General features: G+C 51.2%; 1 protein-coding gene across 3 annotated transcripts; it reads left to right on the forward strand.

The window, feature by feature from the left end:
- The first annotated feature begins 1,334 nt into the window (after positions 1-1,334).
- Positions 1,335-21,197, forward strand: PATL1 (PAT1 homolog 1, processing body mRNA decay factor). 3 transcript variants are annotated; one of them, XM_065403018.1, is made up of 19 exons: positions 1,335-1,424; positions 4,070-4,181; positions 4,473-4,687; positions 4,787-4,864; positions 6,031-6,225; positions 6,905-7,006; positions 7,549-7,638; positions 7,905-8,122; positions 8,235-8,324; positions 8,590-8,773; positions 9,174-9,297; positions 9,693-9,790; positions 9,955-10,014; positions 10,531-10,679; positions 11,963-12,122; positions 14,367-14,522; positions 16,201-16,292; positions 19,244-19,393; positions 19,856-21,197. In XM_065403018.1, the coding sequence occupies exons 1-19, from the start codon at positions 1,410-1,412 to the stop codon at positions 19,875-19,877; spliced, it is 2,310 nt and encodes a 769-aa protein (XP_065259090.1). In that variant the 5' UTR covers positions 1,335-1,409; the 3' UTR covers positions 19,878-21,197. The 3 variants fall into 3 exon arrangements, with proteins under 3 accessions (XP_065259090.1, XP_065259091.1, XP_065259092.1); XM_065403019.1 differs by having other exon boundaries at positions 1,355-1,424; positions 4,790-4,864; XM_065403020.1 differs by lacking the exon at positions 7,549-7,638 and having other exon boundaries at positions 1,355-1,424.
- Positions 21,198-23,489: the final 2,292 nt, after the last annotated feature.

The raw sequence follows: 23,489 nt of genomic DNA on the forward strand, positions 1-23,489 counted from the left end.
TGGGACTGGCTTACTGGGTGGCTGCCAGACCTATACTGGCTAAAGCACATGTTTGCATATGTTATTGTTATAGTTATAGGATTAATAGTTTGTTGTTGTATATTACAGTGTATTCCTTCCCTTATTAGCCTATTTGTCCAAGGCTGCCCTTGGCAACGACTTAATACTAAACAGAGCATTCATTATGCCTGCAAATTGCTTAAAAACAAAAAGGGGGAGGTGTAGTGAAACATGCTGTGCTGGCAAACCACACACGTGTTTATTACATTTACTCCTGGCTTATTCTCAAGGTAAGCAATGCAAGGTAAAACTATGCTCAGGTTATTGATTAAGCATAGACTAGGCAATAGCTCACGTAGTCCCCTTGAATAGTTCACGTAGCCCCTTCACCAATCATGATTTATTGCACAAGGGGAGATGGCTATGGGTGAACCAATCAATATGTTACAAGTAACTATGATCTCATGCCTTTTGATCTAATTACTAATAAAAACCCCAGCTCAAGAGAGCTTGGGACGCCTGCTTGACAAACCTCTTGACTCCGCGTCTCCTTGATCCCAACATGTAGATAGATAGATAGATAGATACACAGTAGGATTAGGGGGAGAGCAGCCCAAGGTTTTCTTAATTCACTTCTTCGCAGCAAGAGCCTGGTGAGAATGGAGGAGGAGGAAGATGACCCCTGAAAGCCGTGTTGGAAGGAAGACTTGCAGGAGGCGGGGGGTCACCTCAGGACAGGGTGTCCCGGAGAAGGGCAGGACGAAGTAACCTTGGGGTGGGCTAACCGAGCGAAGGGTTCAGGGGCACGTGAGCTCTGCCCATGCCGCAGCAGCGCTGCAGGGGAGCGTGGCACACGGGTGGGGCTGGGTACCCCCATGTGCAAGGCCTCCTGACAGTGCTCAGCAGCCCCCGCAGAGACCCCAGGCCAGGGGTGGATGATGAGACCCGGGGCCTTTGGCCGGGTGGCTTTGTCCTTTGGGGGAGTGGGGCTTTGGTGCCAGCCCCCGTTTTGTGGAGGCTGGTGAGGCTGCCCACAGAGCTGGGGCAAAACAGTGGCGGTGTAAAGCTGGGCCTGTCTCTAGAGAGGCCTCCCCCAGCCTCAGTGCTGTGGTCAATGGGAGAGGAAAGAGACACTGCCCCTTTAAGAGGCCACAGGCAGGGAATGAGACACTGCCCCTTTAAGACACCCCCGGCGCTGTTTCTTTAACGGCAAAAGCGGGGCCGCTAGACGTATCGCGCCTGCGCATCGGCTCTTTCTGGCCCCGCGGATGGGAGGGGGGGACTTGCGGGATGACGTCATGTACGTGTTCCGTGACGACGAAGCGTGCGTATCGAGGGGCGGGGGCTCGGAGCCGGAGCGGGGTCCGCGCGGGGCCTCCCTGGCGGTGGGAGTCTCCGCGCCGTTCACCATGTTCCGCTACCAGGTGAGGGGCCACCCGGGCTGCGACCTTTGACCTCTGACCCCAGTCCCTGGGTCACTTCTCCCCCCTTCCAGAGCCCCAACTTCCTCCTCGGTCACGGGGGGGCTGGCGGGCACGGGCCGGGGGTGTGGCTGCGGGGGGGACACGAGGTTCTGGCGGGGCTCGGGCCGGAGGGGTGTATCTGGGGAGGTACGGGCCGGACGGGGGTCTTTGTGGGAGGCACGGGGTGGGATATGTCTTAAGGGGAGATGGGGTCGCGGTGTGTGTCTGGGGGATACGGGCCAGGGTGTGTTTCGGGTGGCCTAGGGCTCGCGGGGGCACAGGGTTTTGGAGGCATGGGCTGTGGGTGTGTCTGGGGGGGTGCAAGGTTCTGGGGAGCAAGGGCCGGGAGGGTGTCCGGGGGGTGCAGAGTTCGGGGGGCATGAGCAGGGGGAGTGTGGGGGGACATGGGGTTCTGGGGGGCGTGGGCTGAGGTGTGTGTTGTGGGGGGGATATGCTGGGGAAGGTATAGATTGGCAGGTGTATGTCGAGGGAAAGGGATTCAGGGTGTGTGTCTGGGGGGTGCATGAGCTGGGTGTTTCTGTTGGGGGCATGGAGTTCTGGGGGGTCTCTGGGAGGCATGGGGTGGGAGGTATCTTTGGGGGAGTATGGGCTGGAGGGTCTCTGTAGTGTGGAGGGTGTGCAGGAGGCATGACTTAGGGAGGGGTTTCGTTGTGGGGGCGATGGGCTACAGGTCAAGAGGAGCCTCTATTGCAGGGTGCATGGTTGGGTACGTGACAATGTGGGTTGTATGTGTGTGGAGAGGGTAAGGGGATGGGTCAGAAAGGGATGTGGAGTAGGGAGTTCTCTCTCTCTGGGGCTGGGGACTATGGGTCTGTGGGATGCTTGTCCAAGGGGGAGGCCCTCCCACCTTGGAGTGGGGGTGAGTGTTTGAGAAGGTCACACTCAGTGGGTGCCCAGGAGACCTCCCTGTGCGGGAGCTGTTTGGCGATGGAGGCTGCTTCAGAGGGGTAGAGCTAGGTATGCACTTAGCAGTCTGGCACTTGGAATGCTTGGCTAAGGTGACTGCTTGGTATATGGGCTCTGCAGGCTCAGGCAGGGGGGCACACACAGGGTACAGATATTGCGGGCTGGAGTAGGGGGCTCTGAAGGTAAATGTACAGGGTGTGGGCTGGGGCATCTCTCAGAAGGGGGCAGCATGTCGGACAGGCTGGGGCTGCCTCTATGAGATGGGACTGCACAGAGTGTGGGCTGGAGTTAAAGAGACTCTGTGCTATAGGCTGGGGATGCCATGTAGGGTATGGGCCAGAGCACATCCCAGATTTGGGCTGTGGTGTCTTTCTTAGGGAGATAGATATAGGATATGGAGGGGACATGTCTCTCAGAGCAGGAACTACTGGGATACAGGCCCAGGGGCAGCCTTTCTGAGTATAATGTGCATGTGGGGTATGTGTGCCTCAGAACTATATTCAGATGGCTACTCTGGATATGTGTGCACCAGGTTGGGATCAGAAGTTGGTTTGGGAGGATGCCCAGGATGTTGGCCCATCAGATTGGGCTTGATGATGATTGATTCTATTCTGTCACATGCTATGTTATCTGAAGAGTTATGTGCCTGGCTGGTGGGGCCCTGAGAGTGGAACAGCTTGAGGGAAAACGTGATTGAATGGATGGTATGGGGTAGTAAGTGCCTGCTGGCCATTATGTGTTTGGGAACTGGGGCTAGGGGCACACTTGTTTCTTACCCAGCTGGCTTGGGTGGGGAAGGCATTTGAGTGGACATGCTTGGTCCATGCCCGGAGGCATGGGTACATGTGTCATAGTTGTAGGGTGTATTTGTTGCATGGTGTATGTAGAATGCCATGTTTGAGCGGGGTACATGGGAGGACTATGGGGGTATGCTTGGTCTGTCATGGGTGGGTGGGGGAGGAAGGTTCCTTCTATCCCTTGTATTTATGTGGCTCCCGTCACTATCACAATCTTTAGTGTATTTATCCTTGCAGCACCCATGTGAGGCAGGGCTGTGCTATTATCCCCTTTACATAGATGGTGAACAGGCCCTGAGAGACTAAGTGACTTGCCCAAGATGTCACAGTAGCAGAGCAGGGAAATTGATCTCAGACTGGCCCCCTAACCACTGGATTATTGTCCTTCCCCTCCTGCTGTGAGAGGAGGTGTGCTTGAAATAGGATGTTTATCTCGGGGGTGGTATTGCCTCATTTAAGGAGGCATGCTTAGTAAAGAGGGTGTGTGTAATGGGTATGTGGGAGGGGAGTGATGCCTTACCTGTGGGGATGCACTTAGTCCATGCTTAGGCAGAGGTACCTTGTCTGATGGTCATGGGTGCAGTTTGGATGTGTGGGGGTGTCTTGGGACACACTTGCTGTGGGGTGCCTTGTCTGAGGAGTTACGTTTTGTGTGTGCTGGAGGTGATGTCTCTCTTTTTCCTCCGAAGGGCCACATTTGTGATGTGCTGGTATAGGGAAATGAGACAATCTCCAAGAAAGGATTCAGACAGACAGACTCGGTGCCCCAGCTTTGGGCACGAGGTGGCTGAGGGGAGCCCACTTTGGTGATGCTGGTAGGGCAAATAAAACTGTGGCATATCTGGAGGCCTGCTCATTGTTCTCTCTTTGCTCTTTTCCAAGTCCCTGGAGGACTGTCCTCTGGATGAAGATGAAGATGCCTTTCAGACCCTGGGCGAGGAGGATGAAGATATCGACCAGTTCAATGATGACACGTTTGGAGCCGGTGCTATTGGTGAGAGCTGCATCTCCCGTTCACTTCCCCTTCCTCGTCTCTGCCCCCAGCTCTCCTTCAGGGAATGCCATATCTGGATGGAAATCCCCTCAGTCCTGCCCTTAACCACCCCACCCCTGCAGCTCCAATTCTGGGTTGCTCCACCCATAGCTCTGCTGATGTCCCTCAGTCCTGAGCCCCAGCATTCCCTGCTGTTCCAGTCCATTGGTGCCTGGGAGGTGTAATTGGCTGAGGAATAAATGAGTGGTACTAAGGTGCCAGCCCCGCTTCCTTTCTGTGGTTCCTTTGCAGATGATGACTGGCAGGAGGCACATGAACGGCTTGCAGAACTGGAAGACAAGCCTGCGACAGCTAGAGAGCTGGAAGATGGGGCGGTCAGTGATGAGATGGACCTGCTGGGGCACCATGAGGAGAACCTGGCCGAGAGGCTGAGCAAGCTGGTCATTGAGAACGAGTTGGAAGATCCAGCCATCATGCAGGCTGTGCAAACCCAGCCTCCAATGCAGGTGAGTGCAGTATTAGTGGGGGAGGAGCCTGGCTGCATGGAATGGATGGAAAGACAGGAGAGCCCTCTCCATGGTAACTCATCATACTCTCTTTTACAGCAGCCAGGAGGCCTCAACTCCAGCATCTGGGATGGATCCGCAGTTCTGAGGCGCATCCGAGGACCACTTCTCACTCAGGTGCTGTGTCCTGTCTCGTTACTAATCCTGCAAAGGGAGCTCAGAGGCTTTCAGGGGAGACATTTTCCTCCCACCTCAGGAATCCCTTTCCTGTGCAGAGCAGAAGCTTCTGCCATTTCCAGGAGCATAAGATTTGCCAGTTCTGTGTCCTGTTGCACTGGATCAGGCCACTAGCCCTTTTTGTCTGGTGTCCTGCTTCCTGTTGCTCGGATGAAGCTGTTGCCCGGGGGTGCTGGTTGTGGATGCATCAGAGAAAGTTTCAGTTTTCCATAATGTACTTAGCTTATTGTATTGCACCCCATGCCAGGTGGGCGATTCCTTCTTGACTTCTGTGAAAGCCAGCTTAGACCCTGAAGTATGAAGACCCATTTTGCTCTGTAAAGTGACTCTAAGATAGTATTGTGGAGGGTGGGCCAGCACTTACTTCTTGCTGACTCTAGATCAAACATGATCTATTCATGAGAAATAGTCTTTTAGCTGCCAGCTCCGCCAATTTCCTCTTGGATCTGCGAGCCAAGCTGGGTTGTTTCCTGCTTGTGTATTATCCCCAATAACCCTGCCCCGTTTGAGAGATGTTACAGGAGTAGTTAAGTTGATGTGAACTACTCGAGATAAAGATTCTGCCATCACAACTTAGCTAAGAATGCTGATCCTTGAACCAGAATAGAGTCCAACTAATTCTTCTGCATCTGGGCTGGCTCTGCAGGGCTAGTAGGGCTAAAAAGTAGCAAAAATATGTATACTGCCATGAAAGGCAGCAGATGGAACAATAATACATAGCATGCAGCTCTGTTCTCCCTGAGTCTCTCAGCGCTTTGCAGAGCTTTCTAGTGACAGATGTGGTGACAGAGGTTGTGACTTGTTCTTTGCTTTGCAGTGAATCCGTGGCAGAATCCCAGATAGAACTCAGTCACCTGACTTCCAGCCTAGGGTTTCATACTCTAGGCCAGGACACCTGCCCAGTAGATCATAGCTGCAGGTGACACATTGACGCTCCCCAGAGAGCATTTGCTTTCCTCACCATCTTCTCCCTGTTTCTCATTAGGCAGATTTCCTTGCTCTAGCTGTGCCTCTGTTCTCACCGAGCCCCACTGGCAAGCTGGTAAATTACACACAATTCAAAGTAGCTAACCACTAGCTGTGTTTTCCCCTCCTCCCATGTGCAGGAGATGCCCTCGGTGTCTGTGCTGGAATATGCTATGCCTCAGAGACCCCCGCAGGGCCAGGAGGATGAGCGGGACCTCTCGGAGCGGGCACTGCCCAGGCGCTCGTCCTCCCCAGTCATTGGGAGCCCCCCTGTCAGGGCTGTCCCCATCGGCACCCCACCAAAGCAGGCCGCCGTGCCCAACTTCAACCAGCAGGTACCTCTGCCCTTCACACTTCTCTGGCAGGAGCTGGATCTGGTCACCATTGTTTCAGGAAAAGGAGGTGTTTCCAGGAAGGAGCAGGGTAGAAATGAGAAAGGGAGGCCCCCAGAAGGTGAAGACCCTGAAATTTTTAGGACAGCTTAAGGGAGCCTGCCACTAGTTTTTTGCCACCACACAATCTTTAGAGCAGCAACACAGCTGGGTGCGTACCTGGATGCTGATAGGTGGAGAAGAGAGATTAATGGTAGGATGGGTAGGCTTGTCCTCTTAGCCGCTCTGTCCTTTAGGTGCCACAACTGTGCCCGGAGCCTGCATGATCCTCCTTCATATGCTGCTCTCACATGCCAGCAATTGGCAGACGGGGAGGGACATAGCATTGCTGCCCAAAACCAGATGCTATCCGGCCAGAGTCTCCTCCAGAAGAAACAGTCTGAAGATGCTGATGCTGCTGTGTGTACTGGGGGTTCCCCCTCTACCACAAGATGGGGAATTGGGGGAGGTGGAGGGGCTCTACATATGGCACACTGCAGGCTGGTCTGCATTCTGCTCCGTGAGTGAGCCCTGGGTGACAACTCTGTGGGAGGAGCTGCCTGGCAGATGTTGGCAAGGAAAGGGGAAACTAGTTTCTAGGACTACGATCAGTTCCCTTGTTTTGGTTTCTCCCTCCTGATAGATCCTGTGTCCAAAGCCTGTTCACATCCGGGCCCCGATGCAACAGCGTTATCCGTCCCCCTATGGCGAGAGGATGTCCCCAAACCAGCTCTGCAATGTCCCGGTATGGAGTGTCTCATGCTCTGTGTATTCCCAGCCTGACCCCTCACTCTCTAGGTCCCCCGCCCCCAATAACCGTCCCTTCTATCATCCCTAAAGTCCATTCTCTATCAACTTCACCCCTGGGCCTCTCACTCTGTCTCAGTAATTCTGAAGTCCTTTCCCATAACCATCACACTTGTCCTCTGATCCCTCCTATAATGCCATTCCCTTCCACAGATCCAGGCTTCTGTGTCTATACTAACTTTTTCTTAAAGGGGAATCATCTTGTGTTTAATGTTCTGACTTCCATTTGTCAGCTAGAGATCTCAGCACCTCTTTCCCTTTCCCCGTTCCCCTCAGGCCCGGGTGTATCCCACGTGCTGGAAGCTCATGTGCCTATCTCTTGGCCTCTCTGTTACTTATCTGGGTGTAACTGTGGTCTCTCGTTTTCTCTCTGATCCGAGTGTATCTGGAGCATGCACCTGCTGAATGTCCATGTTGGGTTGATTGGTTCTTTGTTTAGAATTAGTGTTTCCTTTTTGCTCTTCCGTTTTCTTTCCCCAGAATTCTTCCCTCCTGGGCCACCCGTTCCCTCCCAGCGTCACTCCCGTTTTCACCCACCTTCAGAGAGCGCAGCTTCTAGGAGGAGCACAGGTAAAGCTCTGACTATTCCCTCTTGTTCTCCGTCTTTCCTCAACAGCACCTTGTGTGCGCTGCGTTGTCCTCTGGTGTCTGTGTCCTCTGTTCTGCCTTTGCATGGCTGTCTCTGTGCTGCTCCTTCTCAGACAGTTGCTGGTGGTTCCCATTGCCTGCTCCCCCGGATGACTAGAGCTGTGCCACTCAGTCTTGTCTGTCCCACTCTCTCTGTCATAGTGGTAAGGTTTGTGGTGGTCTCTCTCCCCTCCCCCCCATCTCTGCAGGCTGGACGAATGTCTCCTAGCCAGTTTGCTCGTGTCTCTGGACTCGTTGGCAGCCCCCTCACATCCATGAACCCCAAGTTGCTTCAAGGCAGAGTTGGGCAGATGATGTCTCCAGCCAGTGGGTTCCGTGCCTTTTTTGGGGCGCCACCGCCTTCCGCGCCACCCCCATCCCAGCAGCAGCACCCCCCATGTCCTGGGTCCCACTTGCAGAACCTAAGGTACGACACTTATCCTCTGTCTCCCATCATTGAGCTCACTGCACCAAGTTTGAGAGTCTCTGTTGACTTTCTCTGGAGATGACAGACCTGAGGTTACAACTCTCTTCTCTAGGCCTCACCCGCAGATGTTCAGACCAGATACAACTCACCTTCACCCGCAGCATCGGCGGCTCTTACATCAGAGACAGCAGCAGAACAGGAAGTGAGTACTGGAATCACCTGCGTTTGGGTGGTGGGGGGTAATGAACTCCGCTGCGGGATGAGAAGATTCACCTGGGTTCTAGTGCCAGAGAAGGAGGATCTCACACACACACACCCCCACCCCTTGGGGGTCTCCTAGGAGTTCCTGCTCCCCACAGTTGGGCGTTGCCTCTCAAGAGCCATCCTGCAGTGCAGGCTGTTATCCATGTCTCTTCTCCACTGTGCCCTTTCTGTATCTTCTGAATTTTTATGGGTCCTCCCACCAGCCAGCACCGGAGTTTGAATGGCTCGGCAGGGGACCGAGCCGGCCACCGGAGCAGCCATCAGGAGCAGCTGCGGAAGGACCCCTATGCCAATCTCATGTTGCAGCGGGAAAAGGACTGGGTATCAAAGATCCAGATGATGCAGTTGCAAAGCACTGACCCTTACCTGGATGACTTCTACTATCAGGTAAATGCTTTGCACTCACTAATAGAGCCATCCTGACCTAGCTTCCACCTAGGGATGAGCTTGGCTGTCCCAGTGGCTACTGGCCTACTGTGCTAATCCCCTGTCTGCAGTACCTGCACCCCCAGATAAGTGACTGCTGGGAGGGTGGCTGCAGCTGAGCTCCCAGTATGATGCTGTTAGCTGGCTCTGTAACTGTGCTTCAACACTCACCCTTCACTCCTTACACCTGTGTCACTACACTGCCTACATCCACTCAGGCTGGCTTGTCAGCCCCACCAGCTGCAGGACTCTGTGTGTGATGGCCCATTGGTTCTTGGGGCCAAGCTGCCCATGGTTTCTCTGTGCTGGGATCCTAACCACCACCACCTCCTCCTCCTCCTCCTCTTCCCTTTTGTCTCAGAATTACTTCCAGAAGCTGGAGAAAGTGTCAGCGGTAGAGGAGATGCACGGCGATGGCCCCAAGAAAGAACGTACTAAACTCATCACACCCCAGGTGGCCAAGTTAGAGCATGCCTACAAGCCAGGTAAATGTCCCCTCCCTCAAACAGCATCCTGGGCTGGGGAGAGGTAGGGGGTTGATGGGCCATCAGGGAATTGACAGACCTGTGGTGATGTATTGGTCGTCAAATAGCATCTCATTCCCTAGCTGTACTGTTCTTTTAATGGTGGAGGATAGTTACCTGTCATGGGGCTGGGGGTAGAAGAACCGCTGTAGACTCGCTCTGGAGAGGGCTGGCGTTAGGGACACCTGCAGGGATTGCTTGGGGAGGGCAGGGAGAGATCAGGGTTCTCTGGGGCATTGGTGCAGAGGCAGGGTGAAGCTGGAGGAGTTTGCGTGTAAGATTTCTCTGGGGTGGATAGAGGAGCAGAGGCTTGGGGTGATGACTCCATCCACATTGCTATTCCTTTGTCCTTGCAGTGCAGTTTGAGGGCTCGCTGGGGAAGCTCACAGTCTCCAGTGTAAATAACCCCCGGAAAATGATTGACGCGGTGGTGACCTCCCGCAGCGAGGACGATGTAAGTAACAGCAGACGTGGCTGCCGTGCACAGCCTGGGCCCTTTCTTTCCACCCGGGGTTCGGTCCTCCTCTCTCTTTGCTCACTCCACTCCCCATCCTCTCCTTTCTGACACTGCTTTTTGTTCCGTGCTCCACCTGGGCCCGCCTCGCTCTCTTTCCCTAGGAGACGAAGGAGAAGCAGGTTCGAGACAAGAGACGTCAGACCCTCGTCACCATTGAGAAGGTGAGTGTGAGATGAGACCCCCACACACCACCACCCTTTGCTCCGCAGCAAGAGTGAACCAGGCCAGTGCTCCAGGGGAGCTGCCAAACCCAAGTGCAGCGGCTGCCCCTTGGGGATGGGGACATGTGTCCCCAGTAAGCCACACCCCCCTTCCCAGACCCCTGTGCTGAGCCGGGCATGCTCCTCACTCTCCAGGCACTGCCTTACTTCTTGCTCTAATCGAAGCTCATAACAAACAATGGAAACACCTTCCCTCTTCGTTGCCTGCTTCAGCAGCCAGGCCAAGGAGAGAATGGTGGCTTCTCTAGGCTGGGGCTGAGGCACACTGACAGCTTGCTGCCGCCCATGCTGTACCCACTCTGGGGATCGACAGCACTCTCTCTACAGGGCTTGCTGATCCAGCAGCACACTCTGGTTCTGAGTCTGCTCGGAAGGCAGTGGCTTCCTGTCCTGACTAGCTGTGGGGGATAGCAGGGGTTCCTGTGGCTGGCTCTGATCCGGCTGCGTGTCATGCAGACGTACAGCCTCCTCCTGGATGTGGAGGACTACGAGAGGCGCTACCTCCTGAGCCTGGAGGGGGAGCGGCCGGCCCTGATGGAGGAGAGAAAGCAGAAGATCTGTGACATGTATGACAATCTGAGGGGGAAAACACCTGGCCAAGAGAGGTGAGGAACGTGAGTCTGCTACAGCGCTCTTGGTGCTGCAAAGATGTGTGCCACCCCCAACCTCGTCTCCCCACCCATGTGTAGAGAAGGGAGAGGACTGGAATTCTTCCCTCATTTGCTTCGGGATGGGGTGAACGTCTACAGTCCATTCCCATACCCACATGTGTGGGGCAGCCCCCTTTCTAGTAACAGGCTCGCTGAAACAGCAAGGGAACTCTCCTTTGGGTGCTGCCCCCCTTCAGTTGGAAAGGTGGAGTAGGAAGAGGCCGAGGCACTGGGGGGGGCTCTTGCCCAGTACTGCCTGGAGTGAGGCCTCTTCACCAGTTCATATGCAGGGCAGGGTCTCTTCCAGGAAACATGGGAGAAACCAGGCAGGGAACCGAGGGGGCCTGGGCTGAGGAGGAAAGTGTGACCAGGGCAGCCCCAGGGAAGGATTTTATTGCCACCCTCGTACCTCACGTTCACAGGCCCTGTGGGGCCTGCACCTTTAGTCCTTGGAGATAATCAGCAAAGTTTTTGTTGTGCAGAGAAGGTAAACGTGTATTTCATGGGCATGGTGGGGCGATGCTGCACGGGCCCTGGGTGCAAGGGGGTAGCGTGGGGGCCAGTGCTGCACGGGCCCTGGGTGCAAGGCGGGGGGCGGTGCTGCACTGGGCCAGAGGTGCAAGGGGGTGGGGGGGAGTGATGCTGCACTGGCCCAGGGTCCAAGGGGGGTGGAGGCAGTGCTGCATGGGCCAGAGATACGGGGCAGAAGTGGTGGTGCTGCACGGGCACTGGATGCAGGGGGTTGGGGTGGTGCTGCGGGCCAGGAGTGCAAGGGGGTGGGGGCAGTGCTGCACGGGCCTGGGCTGGGTGATTCTCTTCTCATGCCTCCCCCCTCCCTTCCAAAAAACAAAAAGTTGACTTCTGCCCAAGCCTGGAAAACTTCAACCCTGTAAATGAGGAGGAGCTAACACATGTGGGGAGGGCTCAGCATGGAAACTGTAATGCGACTTTAGCTAGAGCTGTCATTGTTGCCCCCATTATAATAAACTACTAAAAGGAAGCTTGAAGGCATGAAGCAGCATTGTGTGATTTATTTTTTCCCCCCATGTGCTTCTCTTCAGGCCAGATCAGCGATGCTTTTGGGAAGGTATTCTTTCTGGCTGGGGAGAGGTCACAAATGCAGGCCCATGTTACAGGGACGTGGGGTCTCCTGTGAGTCCCTTGCATACACCCACTGTGAACTAAGGGGTCATTCCTATATCTGGCTAATGACAGTCCGAACGTTCTCCTCTTGGCAGGCCAAGTGACGACCACTTTGTGCAAATCATGTGTATCCGGAAAGGGAAGCGTATGGTTGCCCGGATCCTGCCTTTTCTGTCCACGGAGCAAGCGGCTGACATACTCATGGCAACAGCCAGAAATCTGCCCTTCCTGATCAAGAAGGATGCTCAGGATGAGGTAACCAAGGAGGCTGTGGCAAAAAGAACTTCCATTCAGGTTGTTGGTACGAGTTATCTGTTTGCATCTTGGAGGCAGCGTTGTCCAACGATCAGAGCAGGGGACTGAGAATCCGAACTCATGCCTTCACTCTCTGGCTCACTGTGTGAACATGGGGAAGTTGCTTTGCATATCTGCAACTCCATGAATGGGGGTAATAACTGATTGGTATCTACATAGTATTCCTGGCTTCATATGGGTTTGTGAGGGGTTTCAATATTTAATGTTTGTGAAAGTGCTTTAAGATCCTTGGACAGGATGGTCCAGTTAGATATGCAGATGTCCATTGTGTGCCCATTTTCATCACACACTTAACTCTCCCAGAAATTCTCCCTCTAGATTGAAACTGGCCATGATTTCCCAAAGGTAGAAAGTGAAAGCTTGAGGAAAGTCCCCAGACAATTAGCCTATTTCTTTCCCTACTTTCATAGGCAATGTCTATACTAGAAACATTACAGCGACATAGCTGTGGTGTCATCACTGTAGTGTAGACGCTTACTATGGCAACACAATGGGTTCTTCTGTTGCTGTAGTTAATCAGCCAGAGCTGAGCGGTGGGAACTGGGTTAATGGAAGAATTCTTCCATTGACCTAGCAGCGCCTATGACAGGGCTTAGGTTGGTTTATCAATGTCACACATGGCATGAAATTTTTCACAGCCCTGAGCAATGTACAGGAAGAGGGAAATAATTTTTGTTAAACTGAGCATTTTGTTTTAATTAATACAAACACTTGCCAAATAATTGAGAGAGAGAAGTTTGTGAAAGACTCAACACTTGCGTTTCTTCAACTGAGGAATGAGAGCACTCCCACTTCAGTTTTGTCTCTAAGGAGACATCTAGCAGAAACAGGAAAGACCAGTATTTCTAAGGTAAAAAGATGAGCTGGAAAAAAAATTAAAAGAAAACAAGAAGGCTTTCAGACCTTCTTCAGACTCTTTTTTTTTTTTTAAATAAGCAAAAAAGGCATTATTCCAATCTTCCTTTTCTTTTAAAATACAATTTAAAATGGAGAAATTCTCAAAAACGGCTGAACTTAAAAGGTCAAAGCTTTTTCCACCCTCTGAAGAAGTGTCAGCTGTTTTATGGGACACATGGAAAGTAATGGAGTTGAGAGATTGAAATTTCACTTCTGCTTATGTAAAGTTCACAGTTTGATCTTGGAGTTGTTGTTTATGTGGCTGTGAAGGAGAGTAAATACATAATATCACTTGATACCCTTCCTGAGGGGCTAGAGGGAGTCTCAATTTCCAGGTACCTGATCGAAAGCCTATGGAATTAATAATAGTACAGGGCTTTTAATAAAATAATAGAGACCAGAGTGAAATCACTAGTGAGGCCATTTGTTTGGGGTTTTTTTGCTGATTTTTTTTTTTTTTTTTTTTTTAAAGTGAAATGAAATGCAAAGACCTCAAACTTTAACCTCAATGTTGCATTTACAAGTACTCAAACGTCAGGAACTGTCAAAAAAACAGGTCTTGGAGTAATGTTAGCCACGCTGCACATGAGGTGCATTTCAGAGTGCTAGCAGGATCAGGTATTGAGGGCGCGTGCTGTGCTGTGCTGTAACCTGCTGAAAGATTCAGAGGCCAGACTTCAGTGCAAAGAACAGGGATCAGGAAATAAATCCGGTTCAGATAAAATAAGAATCCTCCCTGGACATTCACCCAAACCCATACTGAACCAACCCTTTTTCTGGGGCTGCCTCAGAACAATACGTCAGCAACAAGTGGAATGAGGGAATATTAGTAGCATGACTCCGTTTGTATTGCAGCAGCACGTAGAAGCCTTTGGTGTGATTGGGGTCCTATTGTTCTGGGTGCTGCACAAACACATAGACAGTCCCTGGCTTCAAATGGTGGCAATCTCCATAGACAAGATCGTGTGGGAGAACTTAATAATGTGTAGCCACCCCTGTCTCATCCTGGAGGTGATGCTGTCACTTCATTCCACGCAGGCAAACACCCCATTACTACTTTCCCTTCAGTTCCTGCCCGTCTTTTCTCTCTCCCGTTTTGTTAACCATCTCCACTCTGTGTCACTTGGATAACTGGATTTACTCAAAAAGGGAACGCCCTTGAGAGCCCTTGCCCTGCTCACCAATAGGAAATGATACCTGGATTCAGTCCTACGGCCCCTCCTGGAGCCTGGGGAGCTCCCTGCCTAGTCAGCTGTCTGTGACTGATGTTGCTCTTCTCTCCCTCAGGTGCTGCTGTGCCTGTTGAGGCCCTTCTCTCTCGTTCTCTATCATCTTCCGTCGGGGACAGTCACCAGCCTTCTGCAGCAGCTAGCGAACCTACCTCAGAGCGCCACGGCGCCAGCACCTGCCAACCTGCACCTCGCAGCTGTGCTCCAGAACAAGGTGCCTATGCCTGAGCTATTGCTGAGCACTGAGAGGCTGCAGCATCTGCATATTCATTCCCTTCACTGCTGGGAACCAATTTGGGTCTACACACATCTGGTACCCTCAGAGCGTGGGAGATGCTAGAGACACTTCCCCTTCCTTGAGTCTCTCCTTTCTATTTTTAAATGAGGGGTGCCCTCATTAGTCCAGACAACCTCCACCCAATAGGAGAGCGAGAGAGTTGGTCCCCTTCTCCACCCAGGAGGTGTGGAAACTCCCTAAATGTGATTCCTGAACCCAGAGACAGGCCAACAACTCATTGAGAGGCCGCCCTTTCTGACCAGCAGTTTCCTTGGCAGGAGAGGTAGCGCTGAGCTAACTGGCACTGGAGTCTCCTGCATTGAATTGCAGCAACAGGGGTGGATGAGCAAGGAGCTAATGGAGTGGGACTGACTTGGGGAAAGGGAGTAAAATCTTCCTGCAGAGCACTTCCACTATCTCCCCTCTCCTTGCACTGCACAGCCAGCTGCAGGATGGGTAGCTTTAAATGCATATCAGAGTGAAAGACACCTTAGAAGTACCACCAGTTGGATGTGCAGATAATAGGAGTCTTTCTCCTTGTGTGTCTCTTTCTCAGTGTAGGGTCTGTTTCCCTGGTCTTCACTGCTTTTGCTTTAATGGTAGATAAGGCTGTAAAACGCTCCTGGGGCCTGCGACATATCAGTTACTTTCTCCAGGATTCATTTGGATCCAGAGGAGAATTAATGTAAAGCATGAATCCTAGAATTATATTTATATTATATAGATCATCTCTAAAAGCTTGCTGAACAGATCCTAGTGGCTCTCCAACCAAGGCAATTAATGTGCCAAAGCACAATGATGCTGGCTGTAATTCAATGCAGGGACTGTACAATTCCCATAGCGCTGTTCCACCTTTGCAGTGTACTGCCCCAGAACAGCACGCTGCTCCCAAGCCAGCCCAGCACCGTTTGTGCTTTGGCTGGCTTGGGAGCAGCGTGCTGTTCTGGGCAGTACGCTGCAAAGGTGGAACAGCGCTATGGGAATTGTACAGTCCCTGCATTGAATTACAATCTTTGATGAATCTGGGAATAGGCTACTTCTGGGCAGGGGGAGTGTCTGCTTTGATTAAACCCGGCACAGCAGAGGAACCAGAAAAGTATAATGGGGCTATTACAGACAGACGGGAAACCAAGAAGCACATGTCCAGAAAGCTGAAGGGAAAGAGAAGACATGTTGTAGTTGTAGCAAAGCAACACCTCACGTTTCCAATCCTGCCCAGTGTCGCTCTTGCACAGTCTCAGGCTAAGCATGTTAGGTAGATGGTTTGTGTCTTAATCTGACTCTTTTCCTCTTTGTTGTTACTAAGTCTTGTATCTAGGGGTCCTGGTCTATGACTAGGGCTCCCAGGTGCTGTGGTAATACAAATAATAAATGAGACTGTTGGCCTCTGAAAACAGTGCCTGTGCTGGAGTAGGCCTCGCAGATACTGGCTGCAGTCAGAATGAGCACGGGGAAAGGCAGAGGGCAGAAAAGGGGAAGTGAAGGCTCCAAACTCAGGAGTAGGAAATGTGGTGGTATAGCAGCACCAGGAAGAGAGAAGAGTCTTCCTGCTGTGGGTCAGGCCCAGAGTCGTCCCCTCCTCCAGGCGCATGCTGTCTTACTTCTCTCTCTGCAGTTTGGCCTGTCCCTGCTGTACTTGGTCCTGAGTCGTGGGGAGGAATTGCAGAATTCCAATGCTGGTACGGAGCTAATGCAGGACAACCAGTGGTGAGTCCCAGCTGCATCCCTTAGCTGCGTCCCCCCTTTGAGGACAATGCATGTTGACCAGTGGTGAGTAGAGCATACCCTGGATCAGGGTAGATGCTGAGTAATATGGCCTCCTGACAGCAGATGGGGCTTGGTCTAGTAGTCAGAGCATAGGATTAGGAATTGGAACAGAACCCACAACTCCCCAGCCGGAGGAGGGATCGCCCTGTGAGCTGGCAGCCTGCTACAGTAATTCCAGGTTTCTTATTGGTGTCTTGCTGACAGGGGTCTGTTACTTACAAAGCTCCTGTGCATCCAGGAACTGATATTCAGTGGTTCTCTCTGGGCCTGCTTTGGAGTTACAGTTGTGGAGGAGGTGAGCCCCACTGAAGGAGTGGACACTTCCTGGCTGCCAGGGGAACATTCTGCACTGGAGTCCAGAGAGCCACAGAGGCACCACAGTGACGGTGCATAGTTTTGCTGAATGCAGTCTCTGGCTGAATCATGGGACTCCAAATGGCTGAAAAGGATTTAAGGTTATAGAGGGAAAACAACTGAACATGAGCTTCTAGTATGATGATGGAGCAAAACGGGTTAATATGATCCTTGGATCTAGAAACAGCAGGGAGGTGATTTTTCCATCTGTATATGGCATTGGTGAGACAGATAGTGGAACACTTTCAGCTCTTCTGATATCCACATTTGTAAAAAGGATGTTGAAAAATTGGAGAGAGTACTGAGAAGAACTACAAAGGGCTGGAGAAAATGCCTGTTAGTGAGACACTCGAGGAGTTCAGTCTGCTTACTTCAATCCAAAAAAGTTCAAGAGACGACTTGATTACAGTGTATCCGCACCTTCATGGAGAGAAGATACTGGGTGCTACAGGAATCTCATCTAAGGCAGAACAAGAACCTGTGGCTGGAAGTTAAAGCCAGAAAAATTCAACTTAAGGCACAATTTTTAACAGTGCAGGTGATTAATCATTGGAACAGACGATCCAGGGAAGTGGTGGATTCTCCACCTCTTGATGTCTGTCTTCAAATCAAGATGGGAGGCCTTTCTGGAAGTTGCTTTAGTCAAACACAAGTTACTGAGCTCAGTACAGGGGTAACTGGGTGACATTCTTTGGTTTTTGTTATGCGGGAAGTCAGACTAGATGATCTCCTGGTCCCTTCTGGCTGGTCAATTGTTAAGGCACTGGGTGTGGCCAAAGTGGTGACCAATCTGGACTCAGATGATTCCCAGAGTTCTTCAGAGTCTGACTGTTGAGCCATTCTTAATTAGCTGACTTCTTATAGGCCATCCCAGCTGTCTCTGGGAACTGAACCATGGCCTGCATACCCTATTGCAGGGGTGGCCAACCTGTGGCTCTGGAACCACATGCGGCTCTTCAGAAGTTAATATGCGTCTCCTTGTATAGGCACCGACGCTGGGGCTGGAGCTACAGGCGCCAACTTTCCAATGGGCCAGGGGGTGCTCACTGCTCAACCTCTGGTGCTGCCACAGGCCCTGCCCCCACTCCACCCCTTCCCGCCCCCTCCCTGAGCCTGCCATGCCCTCACTCCTTCCCCTCCCCCCAGAGCCTCCTGCACGCCACGAAACAGCTGATCGGGAGGCACTGGGAGCAGTGGGGTGGACCTGATAGGGGGCTGCTGACATATTACTGTGGCTCTTTGGCAATGTACATTGGTAAATTCTGGCTCCTTCTCAGGCTCAGGTTGGCCACCCCTGCCCTACTGGATCCTCACTTGGAGCCTGACTGAGTGATTCCTACCTCTCAAATGGTCTCCCAGTGGCATTTCAGCCAAGTTGGTGGAGGCTTTTTGAGCCTTTTCCAGTAGGAACCATTGCTTAGGGTTTCACTAGCACATGATGATGCTTCTTGACACTTACCCTCTTTCACTTTTTGTTTGGCTTTGGTTTCATTAGTGACTGTATGGGGAAAAGTTTCTCATAGGACTGGCTGCACCTCTGCCCCTTTCTGGTCTCTCTGAGTGCACCCCTCAGCTGTCAGGCCTCGTGCCTTTACCTGTCTCGGGGTGGAATTTCACCCTTCTCCCACGCTTAGACCAGCCCCTGGGCTATAGCATACTGTGTATCCACTGTGCTTACCCAGCGGGTCCAGCTGATTTGGACACTTGCAGTTTCTTGTCTTGGGGGCATCTGACCAGAGGTGAATAAACTGACCATAGAGCCTTCTTAAGCCAAAGTTAACAGGAGCAAATTTTAACAGGAAGAACAAAGCTTGCAGTAATTACATCGCTTGTGTGCATCTACACTTTGCTACTTGTGTCAGCGGTGCACGTCCTCACCAGGAGTGCTTGCATTGATTGAACTGTGGGATGGCTCCTGAAAGCCCGCAACAGTCAATGTAAGCAAGGCAGTGTCTACACTGATGCTGTGTCAACCTAGCTACATTCATATTGACCCTATGCTGCTCATGGAGGCGGAGTTATTAAGTTGTTATAGTGGGCAAGTTATGTTGGCGGGAGCAAAATTTTAGTGTGGACACTTAGAGTTAGGTCAACATAAGGTGCCTTGTGTCAACCTCGCTTTGTAGTGTAGACCACGGCTTAGTCTGGTTCCCCTGAGCAACTTTCCCTCCTTCCCTCTTATCCTTCTTGAGGGAATCCCTTTCTGAATAGCTACAGTCCTTTTGATCTCCCATGTGCATGGGCCTCTTCCTGGTCATGATATTGTCTCTTAATGACCCTCAATTGTTTGCAGAGGAATGGCTTATCTGGAGCCATTCTGTTTCCTTCCTGCTTGTTTTGCCTTGTATTCTCTATTAAACTACACCAATATAGTCATATAGCAAACACCCAATACCCAATTAGGCTATCAGTAGAACTCCCATTCCTGTGCCTCTGTCATCCACCTTGACCACTAAATCCTGCTTGGGGCTGATGCAGGGAAGTTCTGTCATCTCGCCACCTGCTCACACCTTCGTCTGTGTCCTTTTCCTTGGCAGGACAGAGCTGATGTCCATGACAACCCGAGAGCTTCTGCGGATCCCTGAAGCAGCGCTGGCAAAGCCAGTATCCACCCCTTCTAATCTGCTGTCCCTTTTTTCTCGCTATGTTGATCAGCAGAAGCTGAACGTGCTGGAGACAAAGTTGCAGTAAGTCCCTGTTTCTCATCTGGTTCAGGGCTATGTTTGCTGTCCTGCTTCCCTTGTGTAATAACAGGGAGGGGGGCAGGGAGTTGAGCAAGTGAGGAACGGGGAGTCAGGGTCTGTTGTCAGGAGCTGGGTGGAGGTCAGAGATGCTTGGGGGTGGGGAGGAAGGAGTATGGCTGGGGAAGAGGTGGCCAGGAGATACGTAGAGTTAGAAGGGTGTGGAGGGGGAGATTCAGGCGTTCAGCCCCACTCTCCACAGTTAAACCATCAGGGGATTTAGGAGAGCAGAAAAGTGGGAATTGCCAATGCTGAACAGGCAGTGATGAAGACAAGTGAACTCAGTGCCCTTAGATGAGGCTTGAATGTCTGCATGTGCTCCAGCCAAGGGGGGGGACACCGATCTCCATCACACCCTAGTACTGCGGCTATTTAACTTTCTTGTTCTCGTTTCTTCTGCCCTGCCAGGTTAGTGCAGGGGATACGGTAGGAGGTCTTGACGGGTCCTCAATGCCAGCTGCCATCCTTGCCGCCGCCACCAGAGGATTGTAGTGGAGGAAGGGAGGCAGTTGCTCCCCTGAAGCAAAGCCTTGTGGGATTTTTCTCTTGGATATCTGGCACGGGAGACCTCTCTTTTGCTCTGTGAACTTGGTTGGGTGTGTGTTTGGTTTCTCCTGCCACCCTTCGCTGCTAGGTTGCAATTCGGCATGTCCTTGCTGCATTCCCATTTCCCTCTGCATCTTCACAACAGCTGCTGCTTTCTCCCAACACAGCCCCTGTCTTCCCCCCGCCACCACCACATTCAGGCTACTGAGGGATTGGTGAGGAACCCACCCTCTCCTCCTTCCTGCCCCCTGTCCATGCAGAATCCAGATAGGTAGGGAGAATCCCCATGCGCTCTGGAAGGTGGAGTTGGGGGCCTAGAGAGACATCTGCTGCCCAATGTCTCCTAAATGTTTAGGAGGGTGTGACTTTTAGATGATTGGCCCTCTGACCCTGTTTCTTTCTTCAATCTTTGCTCATTGGCTAAGACGTGAGAATCTGTTGGCTCCCCCCTCTCATATCCAAGCACTGAGTTTTCGTCCCACCCCTCATATTGCACAGGGTGGGCTTTCCTGTTCCAGCTCGGCATGGGCTTCTCGTTCTTTCTGAAGTTGCACAAACTGGGCTCCCCTCTGTCACCCGTCCTAATCCTATGACACAGTGAACACACACCTTTGCACACTTGCCTCGTCTTCCTGAGAATCGTTTTGCACCCCTCTCTCTCACAGCTGCCCCTTGGTTCAGGCCCATGCTGTCAAGAGCCCTCCAAGACAATAACCAAGGGCCCTGGCTTTGATCCCTAGTGGATAGAGCTGCTAATCTGAATGAGTTTTCCATACCCAACCACTGCTAGATCCTGCTGTTTTGCTCCTTTTGGAATGTGGTGGGGTTTTTAATCTTTCTGTGCTTTTAACGACAAAAAATATTTGCACATGTAGGTATTCTACAACCAGTAAACTCCTCCCTATTATTAACCAGCTGCCCCTCCTCCTAAATCAGCTGCTTTCTCCTAATCCCTCTCTCCCCAAAGTATTCTCCCCTCCAACCAAAACCACCTCCCCATAACTCCTCTCCCTACACACACACACACACACACACACACACCCCGCACCCTCCATTTCCCTCACAACCGATCAAGTGGACCGTTCCTTTATTATATTATTCCTTTTTTGTGCTTCCCTCCCTCCCCATTTTTGGTTCTGATGAAAATAAAAGTTTCTAAATTTACATTTTTATAGGGTATTGTAAATAAAAATGAATTGTATACTTGGGGGAGAGTAGAGTGCTTCCTTCCACTTGGTGGTCTTGTGTCTCTTTGAGCTCTCTCCATCATCCCAAAGTGCCTTCCAGACAGGATATCATCAAATATCTTACCTCTAAAGCCTGAGGTGCAGAAAAGATTTTGATAGAGGGCTCTTTAATTTAGTGATCAAAAGTATAGCATTAGCCAAGATCTGGCACTTGAAGCTAGACATTTTCTGACTGGAAATAAAAACTTGTGCCTCAAAAATGAGGGTAATCGGCCATTGCAATCACTAGCCAAGGGCTGTGGGGGAATTCTCCATCTCTTTGTTGAAGCAGAATTGGACATCTTCCTAAAACAATATGCTCTAGTTCAACCTTGTTTCTAGAGGAGATGAGAACCAGTTATTTGAACCCAGACGGGATGGCTTTCAATCAAAAATTATCAGTGGCAGTAGTGTTACTGCAGCCTTGGAAAGGAGGATCCAGGCTTCAGACAGTGCCGCCAAAGAAGGATTGTTCCTCCTCTAGACCTCACCCCAATTCACATTAAGGCTGGTCAAGCCTTGACAAGGGGCCCAGTCTGGCTGAGAACCCAATGCAACCTCAAGATGGAGCCAACTGGAGGTGGGGGTGGGATGTCTAGCCTCATCTGGGCCCAGCCTATCAAACTAAGGGGGATTCAAACTCAACCAGGGAGCTTACCCTAGCAGCAACAATTTCCATCTCCACTCCAGTGGGGCAGGGTACACCTGAATAAATGCTACATGAACAAATGATACCTGGAGTAAAGCATAATATCAAACGTGCACAGATAGGAAGCTGCTTTAAATAAATACTTATTCTATACATCTAATTAAAATGAGGCAATGCAGCCTTTAAGAGTAGCTGCTGCTACCCCAGCAGCTCACAAAGAAAAGCACAATTCTAAAAGTGAGCAAGGTAGTGAGAGCATCCAGTGTATGAAATTAATTAGGCAATCACCTAGTTATTGGCTTGGGCTAAGATCCTCAAAGGTACTGAGGTGCCTAACTCCCACTGATTTCAGTGGGTGTGAGATGCCTAAATACCTGTCAGGATCTGGGCTTCTCTGACTCAGTAACAACTCACAGTTGCTGCAGATCAAGTGGTGATTGTCTGAAGAAATCAAGGTGCACTTTAAAGATGCAATGCTAATATGTACAATACACCAAATCCTTGATTATTTGTGTTAACAATGCCGTGATCTGGTATCAGCATCATCTAACCACACACAATTCTCTTTTGCTGTTTCTAATCCCATCTTCTCAGTTGAGAGTGTGTGATGTCAGAGCCTGCATGGCATCTGATTGGGAGGGGGCTTCATGGTGTATTTGGGGTTTGATCATAAAGGAGGCTTGGAAGGGTAAGATTTTTATCAGGAAATGTCAGTAAATATTGATTTCACTGTTACACAGACAAACTGATGAAACATTACCATCAATAATAATCAAAATGTACAGATAGGCAAAGTAAGCAAAATGCTGCTTGAGAACTTCTTAAGAGTGTGATTTAAGGATATTTACTTTGTATATGTTGACATGTGATGCTGACTTCCTCTCTGATCTTGGGCAAGTCTCTGTGCCTCAGTTCCCAATATGCAAAAAACAGAGATAATAATAATAGCACTGTCCTACCTGTCAGGGCTGTTTGCAGGAGAAATACATTAAAGATTTTGAGGTGCTTTGACATCTACTGATAAAAAGCCCTATATTATTATTTTCTGCATCCATTAGTCATTGTCCAATCCTGACTGGGTGGTAAGGTGAAGCGTTACATGACAGTGGTGCATTTGCCACCTTTTCCACACAATTATGCATTTCCCCCCCTCATTGCTCTTCAGTGGACAGTCTTTTCTCACTGCTGATAGGGAAATCCTTATCTTGAACTTCCTAATATTTTGGTCGTGACAAGCAGAATATACCCTCATGTCATGCTCTCTTTTCCTTGCCCTGCATGTCTCCTACTTTCCACCTCTAATTTATGGTCAACCGTTTGGCCAGGGTGTGTGTGGATTTCCCCTGATGTGGAACAGCTTGCTGGGACAAATCCATGCAGGGTTGGGGGAGCAGCCTGGCTTTAATCCACTCTTATGCCATCCTTTTCAGATGGCGGTTTAGGAGCCTGGGTGTCTGTGGGGATTTGATTGGGACACTGGGGATCCGTTCCCGGCTCTGCCACAGACAGCCATGTGACGTTGGCAGAGTCCATTGCCATCCTGGGCCCATTTGCCCAGCTCTGGCTTGGGGCCTCAAAGGGTCCAGACCTAGTAGATGGGGACACCAGTGGGGCATGCTGG

Source organism: Emys orbicularis, chromosome 4, assembly GCF_028017835.1.
Source record: "Emys orbicularis isolate rEmyOrb1 chromosome 4, rEmyOrb1.hap1, whole genome shotgun sequence".
In the NCBI taxonomy this organism is placed as follows: Eukaryota; Metazoa; Chordata; order Testudines; family Emydidae; genus Emys; species Emys orbicularis.